We start from the raw sequence: 17,231 nt of genomic DNA on the forward strand, positions 1-17,231 counted from the left end.
CTACATGTTATTTGTCACCCTTAGTGGAGGAAGTTTCGCTACTGGCAAGCGAAACCAAATCACATACAGAACAACGGTGACTCTACAAGCGAAATAAACTCTTTTTGTTGATATCAACAACCTCGAAAACAGTATCATTGCTTCATTATGATTAAGATTAGCGCAAATGCAATCGTAGTTGAAGGCAGTTTTGCGACTGGCACGCGAACCCAAATAACTTATAACATTCCAGTACGACATTCAAGATGCTTGGTATTCTCCAATGGATTTTTTGGCACACAACCTTAATGCCTGCTTCGCCATAACGTCAGTTTAATGCATTCATGCAATGTCAAAGGCACCACCGAAGCCCTTATGATGACGAAAAACAAACAAAGTTAACTGCTTGGAAAAAGACTGAATTATGCCACACAGCTTGTACTCTGCTGTAACACCCATCGATGCGAATTCGCTGATGAGTTTGTCAAGAGCGACCGCCTTCACCACCAGCGGGGGAGCTTGAATTCGATTACTGCCTGGGTAATGGCATTCACATTTTCGACCGACGCGCCGAAGTCGCCTATTTCGCTGTCGTTCGATGCGGTGTCACACTCGCGAAGGCTCGGTTCGAGCGCTTTTCACTGCACCAACATGGCGTGCATCATTGGATGACCCTTCGCAGGGCTCGAGCCAGCCTGCCTCTCCTTCTTGCTCAACACAACACCCGAAGAGTCCAATTTATAACGCGGAAAGAAACGATACGAATAACGCGAAAACGAATTGGAAAAACCACACGACGATATCCAAGTTGAATTACCACTGGTGGGGTCCAATCTTGGATCGAAGCGCAGCGAAAGCAAAGTGAACTGGATTGCTCAACAGTCCGATGCCGAATGAAAGTTTGCCTCAGCGAGATCCACTCTTTATACTCTAGGCAAATATTCCCCTTCATTCTACTTCTTTTCCTTTGTTCACGGAGACTTTGAATCGTACGATTTCCCCTTCGTTGCTCGTCGATAAGTTGCTCGTTATTGACAGCTCTGTTCGGGAAAGCACACAAATGGACAGAACAAATGTATGGTAAAATGGAAACGCTTAAAGTTTTCATGAATTTTAACCATCTACAAACCAGGGGAATCTAATGTATAGCATATTAAACAAATCTTAGGGAATTTCCGATTCGTTTAGTATATAAATCGCCTAAATCTGTTCTTGGCAAAAATAGTTATTAATGTTAACTTTATTTCATAAAAACGTGACCTGTTTTCTGATTTGGCACCCTTAATGAAAGACGTAGCTCTACGTCAAAAAATGGTTGATTGTTCGGAAAGAGTCATCAATACTTCATTCACGATTTATTTGTTTTATGGGACGGCAGTGGTAGGCTTTCTCAAGGCCGAGTGTTCAGTTTAGCTTTCCAATTTGGCCTTTTTCAATGGCTAGGGGAGAATGAGCGACGAAAGTCTGAGAGTCTGAGAAAGCCTCTATAATTCAAAACATCATCATCAGCTACATGTTAACTTTGAAAAATCAAAACTCAACTCTCAAACGAAAAAAGACGCCTCTCTGAATTCTGGATATGTTATGTGAAAAAACCTCAGCTTTCAAGAAAAAATATAATAAAAAAATTTGATGCACTTGGTCATGAAACCATGTAAACTATGAAAAACAATTACTATCAATATTTACAAAAAGAATCTTCTATTTTTTCCCCAAATGTAATATTTTTAAAACAAGAATAACTCATTGGCTTTAATTTGATATATTGATCATCTAAATCGGGCCAGTAGTTCATAAGTTATGAATTTTTGTGGTGGGAAAAGGAGTAAAAAAGCATTTTTCCGACCATTGAATAATTTTTACTCAAATGACTCAAGAACAACAAATAACGCCTCTCTGATTTTTTAATATCTATATCTATATATATAAAAATGGATTTCTGTCTGTCTGTCTGTCTGATTTTTATGGACTCGTAAACTACTGAACTGATCGACATGAAAATTGGTATGTAGGGGTTTTTTGGGGCCGTGGAAGGTTTTCAAAAATATTCAAGCAAATGGAGTCAAATTTGGAATGTGAAGATTTTAGGGGGCACAAAACGTTCCTATGGTGAATAGACACTCCTCTCCCCTCTCTAAGGCGAGAAGAGGGGGGGGGGTCTGTCTTTATTCTATCATGTTTTCTATATCAAACATTTATTCCATGTAACGGAGAAACATGTTATTTGCAAGTGGCTGAAAAATCTTGAACGAGAACTGTGTCTGAAAATAATCTGATATTATAATGATGTGTTTTGGTAGAAGTACTAGGAATTTCATAGTAAAAGGTAAATTCAACGGGGTCGATTAGAAGATCAATCAATGAACAGTTCTGCGATTGGACTCATGAACTTTCGCTTAGTAAGAAAACGTGAATGTTTGAATGTATTGATAACAAAAAACAAATGTTGGGCGGGACGAAGTTTGCCGGGGGGGTTTTTTAACAACAATGAGTTGAACTATAATATTGTTCGAAAAATGGGAATTGAAGCGGTATGTGAACGCTGGAAATGGGCATATTCCTTAGGGTGACCAGTATGCCCCCACTTCCCCTATATGCGAGTGAAATCAGCATTAGAAATAAATTATATCCGCTCGATTCATTGTGCTGGCTAGCACGCTCGCTCGCAACTGTAGTTTCAAACCATCCCATCCCATTCCATAGTTAGTATTGAACTTCTTCAGTTCATTCGCCTCTAGCCCTGAGAAAGGCCCTTGTGGAAAGAAACACTTCTCTATACTCCTCCTCCACTTGTTCTCAAAAAGAAACCCATTCCCGCTCGAAGCTCACCGGCAATGATGTTGCTCCGATGACCACAAAACGAAAAGTGCGCAAATTATTCCTTTCCTTCTTTGTTTTTAAGAGGCTTTAAACTTTGCAGTTCATTCGCCTCTATCGCAAATTGTTTTACATCTATTCTGTTTTATTGTGTGCCACACTTTGATACAGCGGGCTTCTTGATCTACTTCTTCGAGACAGACTTGTGTAGTGAATGTGATGCAACATGTTTGCGTCCCTTTCGTTCTTGTAACGAGCCGTGTGTGTGATATCAGCATTAGGAATGAATATACTCCGCTCGCTTGACCTGCTAGATTTAGACTGTGCTATCAAATCGGGGATTGCTTATTTATACCAAATAAGTTGAAAACGGATAGAAACAAATGTGTTAGTTGCTCGTTATTGATGGTACAGGTAGGGTTAGCACACAATTCGGTAGAACGAATGTATGGGAAAATGGAAATACTTCCAGCTTTCATTAATTTGAACGATTTGCAGACTACGGGATTGTAAAGTATAGCATAACATCAACATTAGGGGAAAAGAGTGGAATTTGGACCACCTAAGCAAATCGCCTAATATTTCCAAACCAATACGGTCTAAATCAAAAATTTCACATTGTATACTGAGCAACACTTGTTTTCTCTCAATCAATAATGTTTGATCATTATATCAAGCTTCAAACTACCAAATATATCATAAAATAAAAGAGAAGATTTTTGGACATAAAAATTTGATGCGGGGTGATTTGGACCGTCTGTAGGGTGATTTGGTCCAGTGTGTGTTCCATCGGAAAAAAAATACTTATGTTTATGTAATGTATGTTGGGATAATGTAACAATCAGTAACAGTGTTTTGGGATCGATACCAGGTGTCTTGGCCAGATTCCAGACCAGAAAAATTGGATTGACACCATCTCGAATTCTGCATGAATATTTTCACTGTTGTTCGAGCATTTTCAAACACTTTCGTTGTTGGTCAAAGAAAATCCGTTCTTGATGGTATGAGTCGCTCTTTGAAGTTCCTCCTTGATCCAACGTTGTCTGCCCATCCTCTTTTTGTGATTCCGTGACATCTGGAATCAATTAGATCAAAGAAAAGCCTCAAACCTGTAGGACCAATTCAGCCCACAGAAAGGTGTCCATGTCACCCCACACAACATGCATAAATTAAAATTTTTACCAAAGTGTTTTACGTTAGTTACATACGGTTCAATAATTAAACGAAAATGACATTATAAAAAATCCAAGTTGAACCGTACTTTTTGAGATAGAGGGGTGGTCCAAATCACCCAGTATGTCCAACTCACCCCGTGTTACCCTAACATTAACTTTCATAAAAGCGTGACTTGTTTTCTGATTGAAAGATGTAGTTCAGCGTCAAAAATTGTTATGAAGTGCCGAAATCGATTGACGCAAAAATCTCATCAATCAATCACATGAAATGACTCAGCAATAAGCGTTTCAAATTGGACATTTTTCACGATGCGATAGATTTCCTTTTTTCAATTCGTACCTCCAACGGGTTCCCGAAAGACGAGATCCTACGTCATAAGACGGAGATTGTAACACAGAGCCACAATATGGAAGTGATATCTAATAATTCAACGACAATGGTTTCTGTATCTATGTCTATGGCGGCACAAGTAAAAATGCTTTGAATTGTATTGATTGAAATTCATGTCGGAGAGGTAACAAAACAATCGATATATGGCAGTATTAATTGTTGAAAGGGTAACGAGACGATGTCTCTAACTGCTTAATAGTTAAGATAATGTTTCAAATACACAAAAAAGGTAGAATAGATTAAACTTTCTGTTGATATCATTAAAGACTATGTTGCTACGTTGTTTTTTTGTTTTTGGTTCAATTAGGTTACCCTTCGAAATATGGCAGCTTTAGATTTGAAAAACATTTTATAGAAAAAGTGTAAATATGAGAAAGAAGAATTGGCACAAAGTGTTATCAGTTGATTTTGATGCACTGTTGTATTGACTCGAGTCTGCTTAAAATAATTTAAATCAGTTTTCCATGGTCATTATGTTCAGCGCAGCGTTTATATTGACATTCATAAAATTCAATTTTACAGGGTCGCTCTAATTTTAGTAAAGATAAAATAATAAAGAAAGTAATAATAGAAAACTTATGTTGCAATTCCACGTAAATCATTTATCCTTCTTTCGTTCGCGTATTTCTTCATATTGAAGAGGTTGTCCTATTTCTCGAGTATCGTTCGCTTAGATGGTCGGACAAACACCGGTTTGTACGTTTCCAACTGTCATCTTTGGTGTAATCTCCTCCTGCTGATTACGGACAACGACATTCCGGATACAGCCCTGATAAGGTTCACGTGCAGTTAGACCTCGGATCTGCAGAAAGAAAACGCATGCAATAAGTTTCAGCTGTTAGCAGGGATGAATATCGAAACCTACCCTCTGTAGATGAGGATGCCCTCCAAGGAACAACGGTCTTGTAGTATCGGTCGATCCCGATCGGAAGTCACCCATCGCAGGCTCAGAACGAATGTTATCCACTTCAACTGTTATTACGAAGAAAGATTTTTCCACCTTGATTGTGCGCCACTGACCGTCACATAGATTCTCGCTCGGTTGCGGGATATACATTGCAGTAAACGGATCATCACCATTGTTAACCGTCAAGCTGATGTTACCATTGACCAATTCTAGCACAAAGAATGCACGCTTCCCGTGCACGGACATCAACAAACCGGTTTGCGAACGCGGCTTAATATCCATGCTGACCGTAAGCTCGGTTCCCACCTTAAACTTCTCGCGCAACTTAACGAAGCCTCCTCCCTTGCCAAAGAACACGCCGCTCTCTATCTGCGATGAACAGGGGATAGTCTGAGTGATGTTGGAAGGTGCTCCCAGAGGTCTGTTGAACGCCTGAATATCGTTGATGCATCCCACAAACTGGTCCTTCTCCAAAATGTTCTTATCAATCTTCAGATTTAGTGCGACATCTTCATAATGCTCACCACCAGAAACACCGCCCACAAAGAAGGGGGCATGTACCTGCATGGTTCGTGTGTTTCCTGCGGACTCCCCGTGCACTTCATCTTCACTATCAACGATGAGTTTGCCCTTGTTTTGGTAGCGGGAGAACTGAACGGTATGCCACTCGTCATCGTCATATCGACGCTCGGAGCTGAAATTGGCCGATCCCGAACCACAGTTGAACGAATGGAAAACTTTTCCCTCGCGTAAATACAGTGCGATGAAGTCGGTATGGCGTGAGTCAGCTGCGTAAAATAGGACACCTTCAGAGAAGGCGGTCTTGAAACGAAGCGAGAACTCGTACTGTTTCTTGATCTTTTGTGGCACTTCTTTGAACTCGATATGACTGAAGGGACCCGTACCGAAGCGATAGCCAGCATCGAAGTCGACATCTTGATCAGGCACGATCGGTAGCTTGCAAGTAGGTTCCGGCTTCTCCGGAGGTGGTCGTGGACGTTTGGTGGTCGTCGTTGAGGGCGGAGTTGGCGTCGTCTCGGGTGCGGCTTCTGTTGGTGTTGTTGTTGTGGATGTAGTTGTTGTCGTTGTCGGTTGGGTTATGGTAGTAAGGGGTTCGATTTCGGTACGTTCTTCATCATCTTCCCAGGGATTCTGTTTGTCCTTCTCGTCTTCGTCGATCTCGTTGTCTTTGTCCTGGTCAGGTTTGGATTCTTCAGTATCTGATCGTGATCCTGTGAACACAATTGGTTCACTTTCGCCATCGGGATAGTACAATGGTATTTGGTTCAAATTCGAGAAGCCGAAAATATCCGACGAGCAGTGATCCAAAATAGCAGACTTCTTATCCTTGAGGTTGGCGAAGTTCACGATTTGTCCGTTCACGGTTACATCCAGGATACAGCCGCAGAAATATGCTGGAGTAACAATGGCTCCTTTCGGAGTGACGAAATGCTTCGGAAGACCGCCGAAGTAGATCTCACCGTCTCCAATGTACAGCGGCGGGGGTACTTCATCAGAAATGAAAGGCTCACTATCATCGACTACCAGTGACAGCCGATCATTCTCGTGAGTAGCGGTTACCGCATGCCATTCACCATCGTTGTATTTCATGTTACCCGTGTTGATCTCCTGCTTGCTACTTCTGAGTACCAGGACACCGTCCTCCAGAGTGAGTCCAAAAGTTCCGCTTTGATCGTTGTTCGTAGTGTAGAAAAGAATTCCATGAGTCTGCATCGTCCTGAATTTGATGTTCACCTGAAGACCGTTCGACGAGACAACTCCCTGCTGAGCAACGTATCCAAATTGGTGCGGAGGGAACGACAGCAAGGATGAGAATTTCATGGGACATCCAGGGCGAACGTCCAGAGCCTTCTGGTTGATACTAAGATCGACCCTAGTGCCAAGAATGTACACATCATCGATGCACCCATCGAATCCTTTAGTTGTAACCTCTGAGTGATTCATTTTGCCTGGGTACCCTCCAAAGAACATTGATTCCGAAACCCTCAGCGGTTCAACTTGGGTGGTAGGGAAATGAACGTTCGACGTTTCCTGATAGACTGCGTTGCCGTCTACTGTCAGCTTGCCAACCACTCCTTCACGTTCAGCTGAGACCGTATGCCAATTATCGTCGTTGAACATACCGCTAGATCCGATCGATACCACTTCCGCATGTTGACCAAGCTTAAATTGGAACACAATGGCGCCTTGTTTCATCTCGACTGAGATGAAGTGACGGTTTCTACCCGCGTAGAACAACAAACCATCCTGTGTATCCTGGCTTGCCTTGAATCGGAACTGAATATGTGAACGGTGCTTGAAAGAGTACGATTTAGCATCAACCATCACGTAGCCATTCCCACCAAATCTGAATCCAGTGTTTGGTTTATCCTCATCCAGCAACTGATCGCGCTCTCTACCACCCTGAACGTTCTGGGCGTCAACAAAGTTCCACAGCCCAACATGCTCTCCCCCGATTTGCAAATCTTGAATTTGACCATCGAATTCAGCCGATTTAACGTCCAAAGGTATGTTGTACTCCGGTGGATATCCTCCCACAAACAGTTTACTGTTCTGATCTACATTGAACACATTGTAGGCTCCCGGTAAGATTTGCTCCTTCGGGTGGATCATCTCGGTTCCATTTTCAAGCTCTTCCCGTATCGTCAGTTTCACATTGTTTCCACTCCTGTCAATGATCGCCTGGTACCACTTGTCGTCCGCCACATATTTCGGATTGATCACCTTCTCAGGATCATTACCCAAATCAATGGACAGCACAGGATACCCGTTTTCGATTTCCAGTGCCATGTAGTCGTCACGCGATGTTTTCTTCGCATCCGGCTTCACTTCATTACCCAAATACAGCAAGAAACCTTCGGGTTTGTTGGTCTTGAAGTACGCCGACACGGTCGAATTGGTAGCCATCTGGGAGAGCGACTCGGGCGGTTTGATTTCCAGTGTTGTGTTCGGATGGAAGGTCATTCCAAACTTGATGCTGTTGGCGAGGGACCTCGCGCTGGCAATCTGCTTCTTCAGTGACTCCAATCGGTCACCAATGTCACTCACGATGGAATCTATCTTGTTCTGTTTTTCCTCCACGTCGTTCACCAACGCCTCGACCTTAGGTATCATCGTTTTGTACTGCTCGATTTGACTGGTCGCCGATTGAATATCCTTGTTGGTCCGGTCAATTTCCTTAGGTAGCTGATCGGCCTGATAAACGCCCTTCGGCAGCTCGGTTATTATAGGATCTAGAATTTTCAAAGCGTTCTGAGATTTTGCTTGGGCCTCAATCGCTTGATCTCTCGCATTCTCCCAACTATTGGTGTACGACTCCTCTGAAATGCCATCCAAAGATTGATTGATAGAGTACAAAACATCGTCACTATCCTGGTTACTCTTCTTAATGTGATCGACAGTGGCCACCGATTTGTTGATATGTGGCTCCAACTCAGACTGCAGTGAGTGTAGCGATCGCACCGCATCATTCAACAAGTCCCTCGAAACTCCGTCGGACTGCCCAGCTCGTTGTTCTATTCCTGCGGTCAACTCCGATGCGTTTTCTGCCGGCTTCAAAGCGTTTTCAGAATTATTCTTCGCCTCATTGACAGCATTAACAATCTTCGAATACGCGGTGGCAGCCTTTAGTGCCGTCTCCGAGTTTGCCGTAACGTTCGAGTAATTTGCAGTGAGGCGTTGAGCTTCCTCCTTAAGGTTAGCGGCATAGTCAATGGCATCTTGGATTTTAGGTGACAAATCTTGGTATTCCTTCTCGTTTTCGGGCAGCTCCTTGTCGACCTTAGCGTTCAGCTGTTTCAGCTCGGAGTTTGCGTTGTCTAGCTCGGTATGAGTGGTGAAAATGTCCAGACTTAACTTTGACGATTCGTCGATTAGTTTCTTGGCGTCCTCGATGTTACCCAGGGCCTCTCGTGACTGATTGGACACAGTTTCAAATTTGGAATCCAACGCACCCTTATTTTTGGCATTCAATTTGGCCGTTGTGCGACTTTCGTCCTCAATCTTCAAACTCCAGTTGTACAAATCCTCCAGCTTCACGTCGAACTCGCCAATATTGTACAACAGCTTGTTCAATCGATCCCGTTGATCGTACACGGGTTGTGCGAGTTCGGACACTCTGGCCAACAGCTCAGTTGCGTTATCGTACTGCGTGTTCAAACTTCCCGGTGATGCCGAGTACTGTTTGATCAGTTCCAAATAGTTAACTGCCTCTGCGTGAGCTTGCTCGATTTTATTGGTTTCTGATTTGCCAAGGTTTTCCGCGAGTTTCTCCACTTCGTTGATGGTTTTTCGGGTGTTGATGTTTGCGAATCTGCACACATCCAAAATATCCGAGGAACCTCTCAGTAGATTTTCGCTCTTCGTGGATAGATCGTTAGCGTTCTGGTCGGCATATTGAATGCGACGGTCGAGATTCTTAACGTCCATTTCTAGAGCCTCAATCTGTTGCCGGGATGGATTCAGATTGACGCCATGTGGATCCAGTTTGCGAACCGTAGGTTCAATCTCGTCAACCAAATCATCAAAGTATTTCAACTTTTGCGAGGTGTAGTAATCATCAGCAACCGATCGGATGTCGTTCAAAACCGGATCGATCGCTGCCTTCATCGCATCCGTGACATCCAACAGTGCATGGTGACATCCGTCACACTCCTGGCAGCCTGTTTCGGGGATCAAGATCCATCTATATGGACACGAGTCGCATTTCTCCCCCACCACCCCGGATAAGCACTCACACTGCCCGGTCTGTGCGTTGCATCCCAATCCTCTGGAGTAATCTGTGTTACATGAACAAGGGATACACCCTTCTTCTGTATAGTTCCAGTAACCTGGTTCACATCGGTCGCACTGTCGTCCAGTTACTCCTGGTTTGCAGGCACACTTTCCGCTATGATCATCGCACTGAGTACTGTTCGATGCTATGCCGCAATCACAAGGAGTGCAACCACGTCTTGATTCAAACCCGTAGTGATCATCCTCACATCGATCACATTTTTCACCGATCACGTTCGGATAGCAGTTGCAGGTTCCAATGAAGTTGTCACAGTGTTCCGTACCAGACTCATCACAGATACAACTTTGACAGTCCTTCAGACGGATGGCATCCCCGTAAAACCCAGGTGCGCAAAGATTACAAGCCCGTCCGGAAGTATTGTTCAAGCAAAGCAAACATTCACCCGACACAGAGTCGCACGAGCCAGGCTCATCTGGATTGATGTTACCCGAACAATCGCACGGTTTACACACTTCACCCTCGATCTCCGGCTCGCCAAAGAATCCCGGGGCGCAACTCTGACACTTCTCACCGGTGTAGCCAGGTTTGCATTCACAGTGAATTCTATACCCGTCCTCCGAAACATCACAAGATGTGGCAAAATTGTTCGAATCGATTGGTAGTGGACAAGCACAAATCATACAGTCGTTGGGAGATCCTCGCGTCGCGTTCCCGTAGTACCCTTCAATACACTGATCGCAATGGTCTCCCACTGTGTAATGCTGACATTCATTACAGATGCCAGTGTTGCAGTCGCAAGTGTCGGCATGTCCGTTACACTGGCACGGAATGCAGTAGCCTCCGTATGGACCGTTGGGATCGCGATAATAACCCGGAGCACAGTCTTCGCAAGATAATCCTGTGTAACCTGGCGGACAGGAGCAACTTTCTACCGATAGCTCCTCATACATGTCGTAATTTCCAGGATCATTATGGGCCATAGTCAAGCTTACATCCGAGACAATGGTCGACAGACCATTCTCCCAATATGAAGCACGAATGTAGATAGCACTAAGATCTCTCAGCAGCATCATGAATTGCTCTCGACTCACGGGACCTCCGGAAACGGTTTGGAAGTTGGTTTCCACCATCTGGACGTGCCCAACGAAGAGCGTATTCGATGCCGGCTGTTGGATGCTCTGATGGGTAACCACCATATTCTTTCCTTCCAAGATGACATCCGGTCCGATCAATGCATTTCCAAACAGACCATTCGTATATTGGAGCTTGTAGGTGAGCTGTCCCCCATAACCCGTGATGTGGCTGTTCAAGTCCAGCAGATAATCCAGCATACCAAAATAGACCAAGCCGGCTAGAAGTTCTTCGTTGTCAACATCACTCAAGGCTACCTCAGCTGTAGTCTCGTTGATCATGATATCCCCCTGAACATTCCATCGAGTAATTTGGTGCTTTCCCCCCGTGATCGATATGGTGTTCAGCGAAACGTCCTTCATCATGCTGACATTGAATGGTCTCAGGAAGGCGTTGTCACAAACGGACGTATGACCAAAACAGAAACACTTGGTGCATCCCTCGGGATTCGTAGCCTGCAAGTTGTACGTGCCATCCACACACTTATTGCACTCCCGGCCCTGTACATTCTTCTTACAGAAACAGGTTTCGTCGTCCTGATCACAAATCTCAAACGTCGTTCCCCGAATATCGCACTTGCACGGCTCGCAGTGAGGGAAATTGAAGAAACCGTATTGGCACCGATCGCATGTTCTGCCTACCACGTTGGATCCACATTCGCACACGCCACTCTCGAGATCACACTGCAAATTGTTTCTGGCCACACCCAGCGGATTACAGTTACAATCCTCACAACCAATGATCTGATCGTACCCAAAGGTGTAAGGCATACACTGATCACACTTCTCACCGGTCACTCGATCCGGACAGATACACTCACCGGTATCCTTCTGACAGAGCGCGGTCGACGGACAATCACAAGGTTTACAATCCGGGAACCCGTAGTACCCAGTCTTACAGGCTTCGCACTGACGTCCAATAATGTGCGGTTTACATTGGCACTGACCACCGAACTGTTCGCACTCGAAGCTGGTCGATCCGTAGTAGTCGCAGTTACATGGAAGCGCCCCACTATTGTAGTCCGCCGTAAGAGAGAACACCGCCTCCTTACAAAAATCGGTTGCATTCAGCTGAATGTGGAAATGATCCTGTCCACATTTTTGGATGAACTCTTTCGTCTGATCGAAGGTCTCCTCCTGCAGCAAATCTTCGTTGAACTGATCAGCCGGCACAAGCAGTATGTAATCCAACCAAACCCCCTTCGTTACCCCACTTATAAACGTGATATCGAATGCAATGTCCTCCAAATCAAACCAAATGTATCCATTGTCCTGCTTCAAAATTTCTCGGCAGCCGGAATTTCCCGGACAATGTCTAAGCGGTAGCCTATGATCAAAATTTTGCCGCTCCGTCTCGATCCTGTACTGAATGTTGAACATCGGATGATTGGGTTGGTAATATTTAACAATGATCACGTAGCGATCGGGATGTGGGACTCTGGTTTTGATACTCAACGCTGGATCGTCCTTATCCAAGTAGATAAGCTTCGTCGAGTTATCGGACAACTCACTTGGATTCACCTCCGCTACGCGATCCTCGTTATCCGTCTCGAAATCGATCTTCTTGGAATCTGGTGCGGTCCGGTAGGTTGTCGACACACACTCGCCATTTTGCATCACGCAGACCGGGCTGGGGCTGATATAATCGATGGACCATTCTTCATACGGGATAGCGGTGACCGATTTGATCGCAATCGCTCCATTTGGTTCCTGACTTGAAATGATAATTGGCTTACGATTGTTCGGGTCAATGTAGAAGACCTTCTCCCGAGATTCTTTATCGATCACCGGTTGCCGACAGACGGTTGTGTAGGTGCAAGGGTACGCCGTGACGGTGCCATCTTGCTCGATATCCCCAATTTGATTGATCTGCAGAACAGAGATTTCCGGGTAGTTACGGTTTGTGATGTAGTCGACCACAAGCACGTATCTACCGGGTCGAGGTACATCCAGCACGTAGTTGAGCTCGTTCTGCTCTACAGTCAACAGAGGGAGATTCTCCTCCTTGATCACATCCAAGTGTTCATAATCCTTGAAGTACTCTCCGGGCTTGAATGAATCTTCACCGTCAACGATGTACGCCTCCAGTTGGGGCTTAAATTCAATTATGTTGGGGTACTTGAAGTGACGACATAATCCCAAATCAGCGATCTCACACGGATTCTCAATTTTCTTGGTTAGAATAGGTGCTTCGTAATATGCTGCAGGTAGCAGAACAAAATAGTCCAGGAGTACATTCCGGTCGGTTTTGATGCTAATTGTGTACCGTCCCGGATCCAAAACAACCGGAGATGGGATCTCTCCTTTCGCCCCGGAGACTGTTACAAATTCCGGGTGATCGTTCGGCTTGAAGAGAACCTTCGCCTTCTGTTCGAGTTCAGTTGGGTTGTCTGGGACGATTAGAATTTGGGCGATCACATTGTCTTGAGTGGGATTTTTGTAGCGAATCACGAGCCGATAAACGGATGATTTCATGACGCTAACCTCGTTGATTACTTCATTTTGCAAACCCGAGAAAACGGCATATCCACGTTTGCTGAAATCTGGAAAAACATCCTCGTGGAATTGGTAACGAACCTGTGCCCCTGAAGGAGTGTACCCATCCTCATATTCAAACTGGAACTGATACAAAGTGGGGAAGAAATGGGTGGTCAACGGGTAGGTACAAGTTCTGCCAGCAATTCTTGGATGACATTTGCATTGACCGGTCTCTTTGTTACACACATTTCCTGCGGAACCTCCTATGTCACATCCGCAATCCTTGCAACCAAACAAGCTAGCACCAAACAGATCAAAGGTTCCATCCTTACACTCGGAACATTGGCGACCTGTTACCGATGGTTTGCACGCGCACTGACCAGATTTGGTATCACACGTATCCAACGCCCCAATGGTTCCATCGATGAAACACTCGCAATCCTCGCAACCATGCGGATTGCTAGCGTTCAGATTCCAGTATAGCGGCCTACACTTATCACAAATTCTTCCCTGAACGCGCTCCTTACACTGACACAACTCTCCAGCAGGTACCGACCCACAACCGGCGAACTTCGCAATAACTCCAGCCGGGTCACAGTTACATTCCTCACAAGCGGGGAAATTGTAGAACCCTTCCTTGCATTGGTTACATGTTTTTCCATCGAAGTTATAAGCACACTGACACTGACCTTCAGTGTTACACGACAGTCCATTCGATCCGTGAGAGTCACAGTTACAGGGCAAACACTCCGGATACTGATAATATCCCGGGAGACACATGGTACACTGTCGTCCGGAGAAATTCGGTAAACAGGCGCACTTTCCGGTGATGTCACAAACAGTGGAGACACTACCTGCTCCAGAGCAATTACAGGGAACGCAGTCCGGATAGTTGTAGTAACCAGGAATACATTGGTCACAGCGGGGTCCGCCATAACCCTCGCGACACAAGCACTTGCCGGTTCCCTTGTCACAAACCTCGTCGAGGGTTCCACGCACATCGCAGTTACAGTCTGTTTTTGAAGAGGGAAAAAGGATTAGTAGGACACATTACCGTGGAAACGCGGTCGTTCTACTTACAGGAACACGTGGGGTAGTTGAAGAATCCATCCTTGCACTTTTCGCAAAGCTGCCCGGCAAAGTTTGGCTTGCATTGGCACTGTCCGGATTCATAGTTACAAACGTGATTCACCGAGCCGATCTCGTTACATCCGCATGCTGGAATAGAAGGCGAAGAATATTTGAATTTTTCTGAAACTCCTCCAAGAAAACTGTGACATACGTTCACACTCTGGAAAATCGTAGTACCCCTCGGCACACTGTCTGCAGTGCGAGCCTCCGAAGTTCGGTTTGCACGGACACTCTCCGTTGACCGCCTCGCAGTGATATCCGATCGTTCCGTTGAGGTTACATTCGCATGGTCGGCAGTTTGGATACCCAAAATGACCATAGGAACACGAATCACAATTGGGTGGATTGAACTCGGTGCGGCATTCGCATCGACCCGTTTCCTCCTCGCAATTCCCGGTAGAGTAAAAGTGATCACAGTTGCAAGCTATAATCATACAAAGATTTCAGGGAATCATGCTTGGAATGAAAGAATCACGTATCTTACGCTGACACACATCCGTTTCGTTCCAGTGTTTTCCGTACGGCCTGTAGAAGGTGTTCTTACACTTGTTACAGTTGATACCTTCGGTGTTGTCCTGACAGTTCTGACAAACACCGCCTCCCTCGAAGTTACCGTGGATATCGAGCGACAGGCGTTTCTCATCGATTTCATCGCTGTAGATACACTCACTCGAGTGACCATGACAATTACATGCTACAATACAAAATTGGGTTCAGACTTCCCCGAATCTAAACAGAAGCGCTGATACTCACGTTCGCACTGGAACGGCCGAGCGTTGGTATTCTGACGCCACTTTTTTTGCTCGAACCCAGGACAGCAGTCGGCACACTGGATACCGCAAGTGTTATGCTGACACTGGCACGCCAGGATTCTCGTTTGTGAGCGTGGATCCAGCACATTACAGGTATTAGCATGACCGTTGCACATACAGCGACCTCCAATGGAAATATCTTTGATGGAATAGAAATACTGTCCGAAAAAACGTAAGCCAAGATTCTTGGAAAGAATTTCAAATGATTTTTCTTACTCTTCGTGTGACGGTAGGATCTTGCCTGGCGACAGACATCAGATGACCCAGCAAATTCTTTGTACGAAGCAGACGAATCCTCACATTAGTTGCACGTGTCCACTCTTGCAGAGCCGTTGAATTGAAGTAGTTGTTCGCCGATGGACGATTATTCAGCAACATCACCGGAATCTGAAACAACCACAGCAAATCAGCTCACCCCCCACCAAGTCCCCAGCTCACTGTATTGCCTACCGTTAGGCGCATTTCCACTTACCTCGCCATTTTCGAGTGGCACAATTTTCGAGTACTCGGTCGTACAAATAACATCGTTGTCGTGCATGATGGGCCGCAAGCTATCGTAACCGAAATATGTCTCACAATCCGCCGGGGAGTCGGAGAAATGCTGCCACGGCTGCCATGTTTTGCCGTAATCGATTGATTTCTCCAACGTCCACAGCCCGGGACGGGGTGAGTTGCCCATACGGATGAACAAATAGGCCACATGGAATTCCTGGAAAACGCGAAAAAAATTGTGTCAAACTACATTCGCGTAATTGCTGACATCACACAATGGATCCGCACAGATAAACGGTTAGCATCGTGTCTAGAACCAACGTGGGTAGACGCTCAATTACCATCGTTCTATGAGTGTAAGTTTGGAAAATTGAAGCTGGTTAATGTTGACGGAGCGTATCATATTACAGCTCCCGTTGTCAGCGCTGTTCTCGGCAATAATTGTAATGAGCAGAATGGATAAGTTTAATTAGGCTTATTCCGCTGACAGTGCAACCTAGTCGATTTATTTTTAGAAGAATATTTTGTTTGGTTTCTATCGAAAGATCGGATGTTGTTTGGTTAAATTCTAGTTTATCTAGAGATTTTCTATCGGAACAATTCATTTAAATTCATAAAAAAGAAACTGGAAAGGAACTAGGAGTTAAATTAATTTTCTGAATGTGCCAAATCATCCCAATATCACAATTAACTTGCCTGTCGGGCAACACAAAGGATTTTTTGTATTGTGGCCAGTGTTGAGAAAAAATCATCTTCGCTAAGCTCAAATGCATAGATTTTCGGGCTAGGTTGCATCGAAAACCTATATATTCCAAACGAAAATCAAAATGATAGATCCAGACAACCAGTGAATATGAGCAAATGAACTTTTGTTCTTCAATATGTTTTGAAGTTTATTATCCACCCAGTGTTATTTTCATCTTGATTATTCAAGATGCCATAATTGAATTTCATTTTAGCCAAATGAATATCAAATGTTGTTTACTTTTAACCTGAGGGCGGTGTGTTTCAATCTGAAAAAACTAATTCACACTGAAATAAAATCATATGAGTTACTCTTGAATATTTGTTGATATTCTAAGACACTGATTGAGACCGGCAATAAAAAAAAGATCTACTACGACAATCCCAAGCGGATGGCTAAATCCAGCACAATAGTCAAT

At 44.6% G+C, this 17,231-nt stretch overlaps 1 protein-coding gene across 3 annotated transcripts in view; it reads right to left on the reverse strand.

The window, feature by feature from the left end:
- Window positions 1–4,412: 4,412 nt before the first annotated feature.
- Window positions 4,413–17,231, reverse strand: part of LOC129765177 (laminin subunit alpha) — a 37,893-nt gene continuing 25,074 nt past the window's right edge. For all 3 annotated transcript variants that reach the window (XM_055765124.1, XM_055765126.1, XM_055765125.1), the window contains 8 exons: window positions 16,049–16,285; window positions 15,793–15,963; window positions 15,518–15,734; window positions 15,249–15,458; window positions 14,916–15,188; window positions 14,714–14,851; window positions 5,228–14,646; window positions 4,413–5,164 (listed from right to left, as the gene is read on the reverse strand). In XM_055765124.1, coding sequence (XP_055621099.1) covers window positions 5,033–5,164; window positions 5,228–14,646; window positions 14,714–14,851; window positions 14,916–15,188; window positions 15,249–15,458; window positions 15,518–15,734; window positions 15,793–15,963; window positions 16,049–16,285 — 10,797 coding nt within the window. In that variant the 3' untranslated portion in view covers window positions 4,413–5,032. The remainder of the gene's footprint in view (window positions 5,165–5,227; window positions 14,647–14,713; window positions 14,852–14,915; window positions 15,189–15,248; window positions 15,459–15,517; window positions 15,735–15,792; window positions 15,964–16,048; window positions 16,286–17,231) is intronic.

This window comes from Toxorhynchites rutilus, chromosome 2 (assembly GCF_029784135.1).
Source record: "Toxorhynchites rutilus septentrionalis strain SRP chromosome 2, ASM2978413v1, whole genome shotgun sequence".
In the NCBI taxonomy this organism is placed as follows: domain Eukaryota; kingdom Metazoa; phylum Arthropoda; class Insecta; order Diptera; family Culicidae; genus Toxorhynchites; species Toxorhynchites rutilus.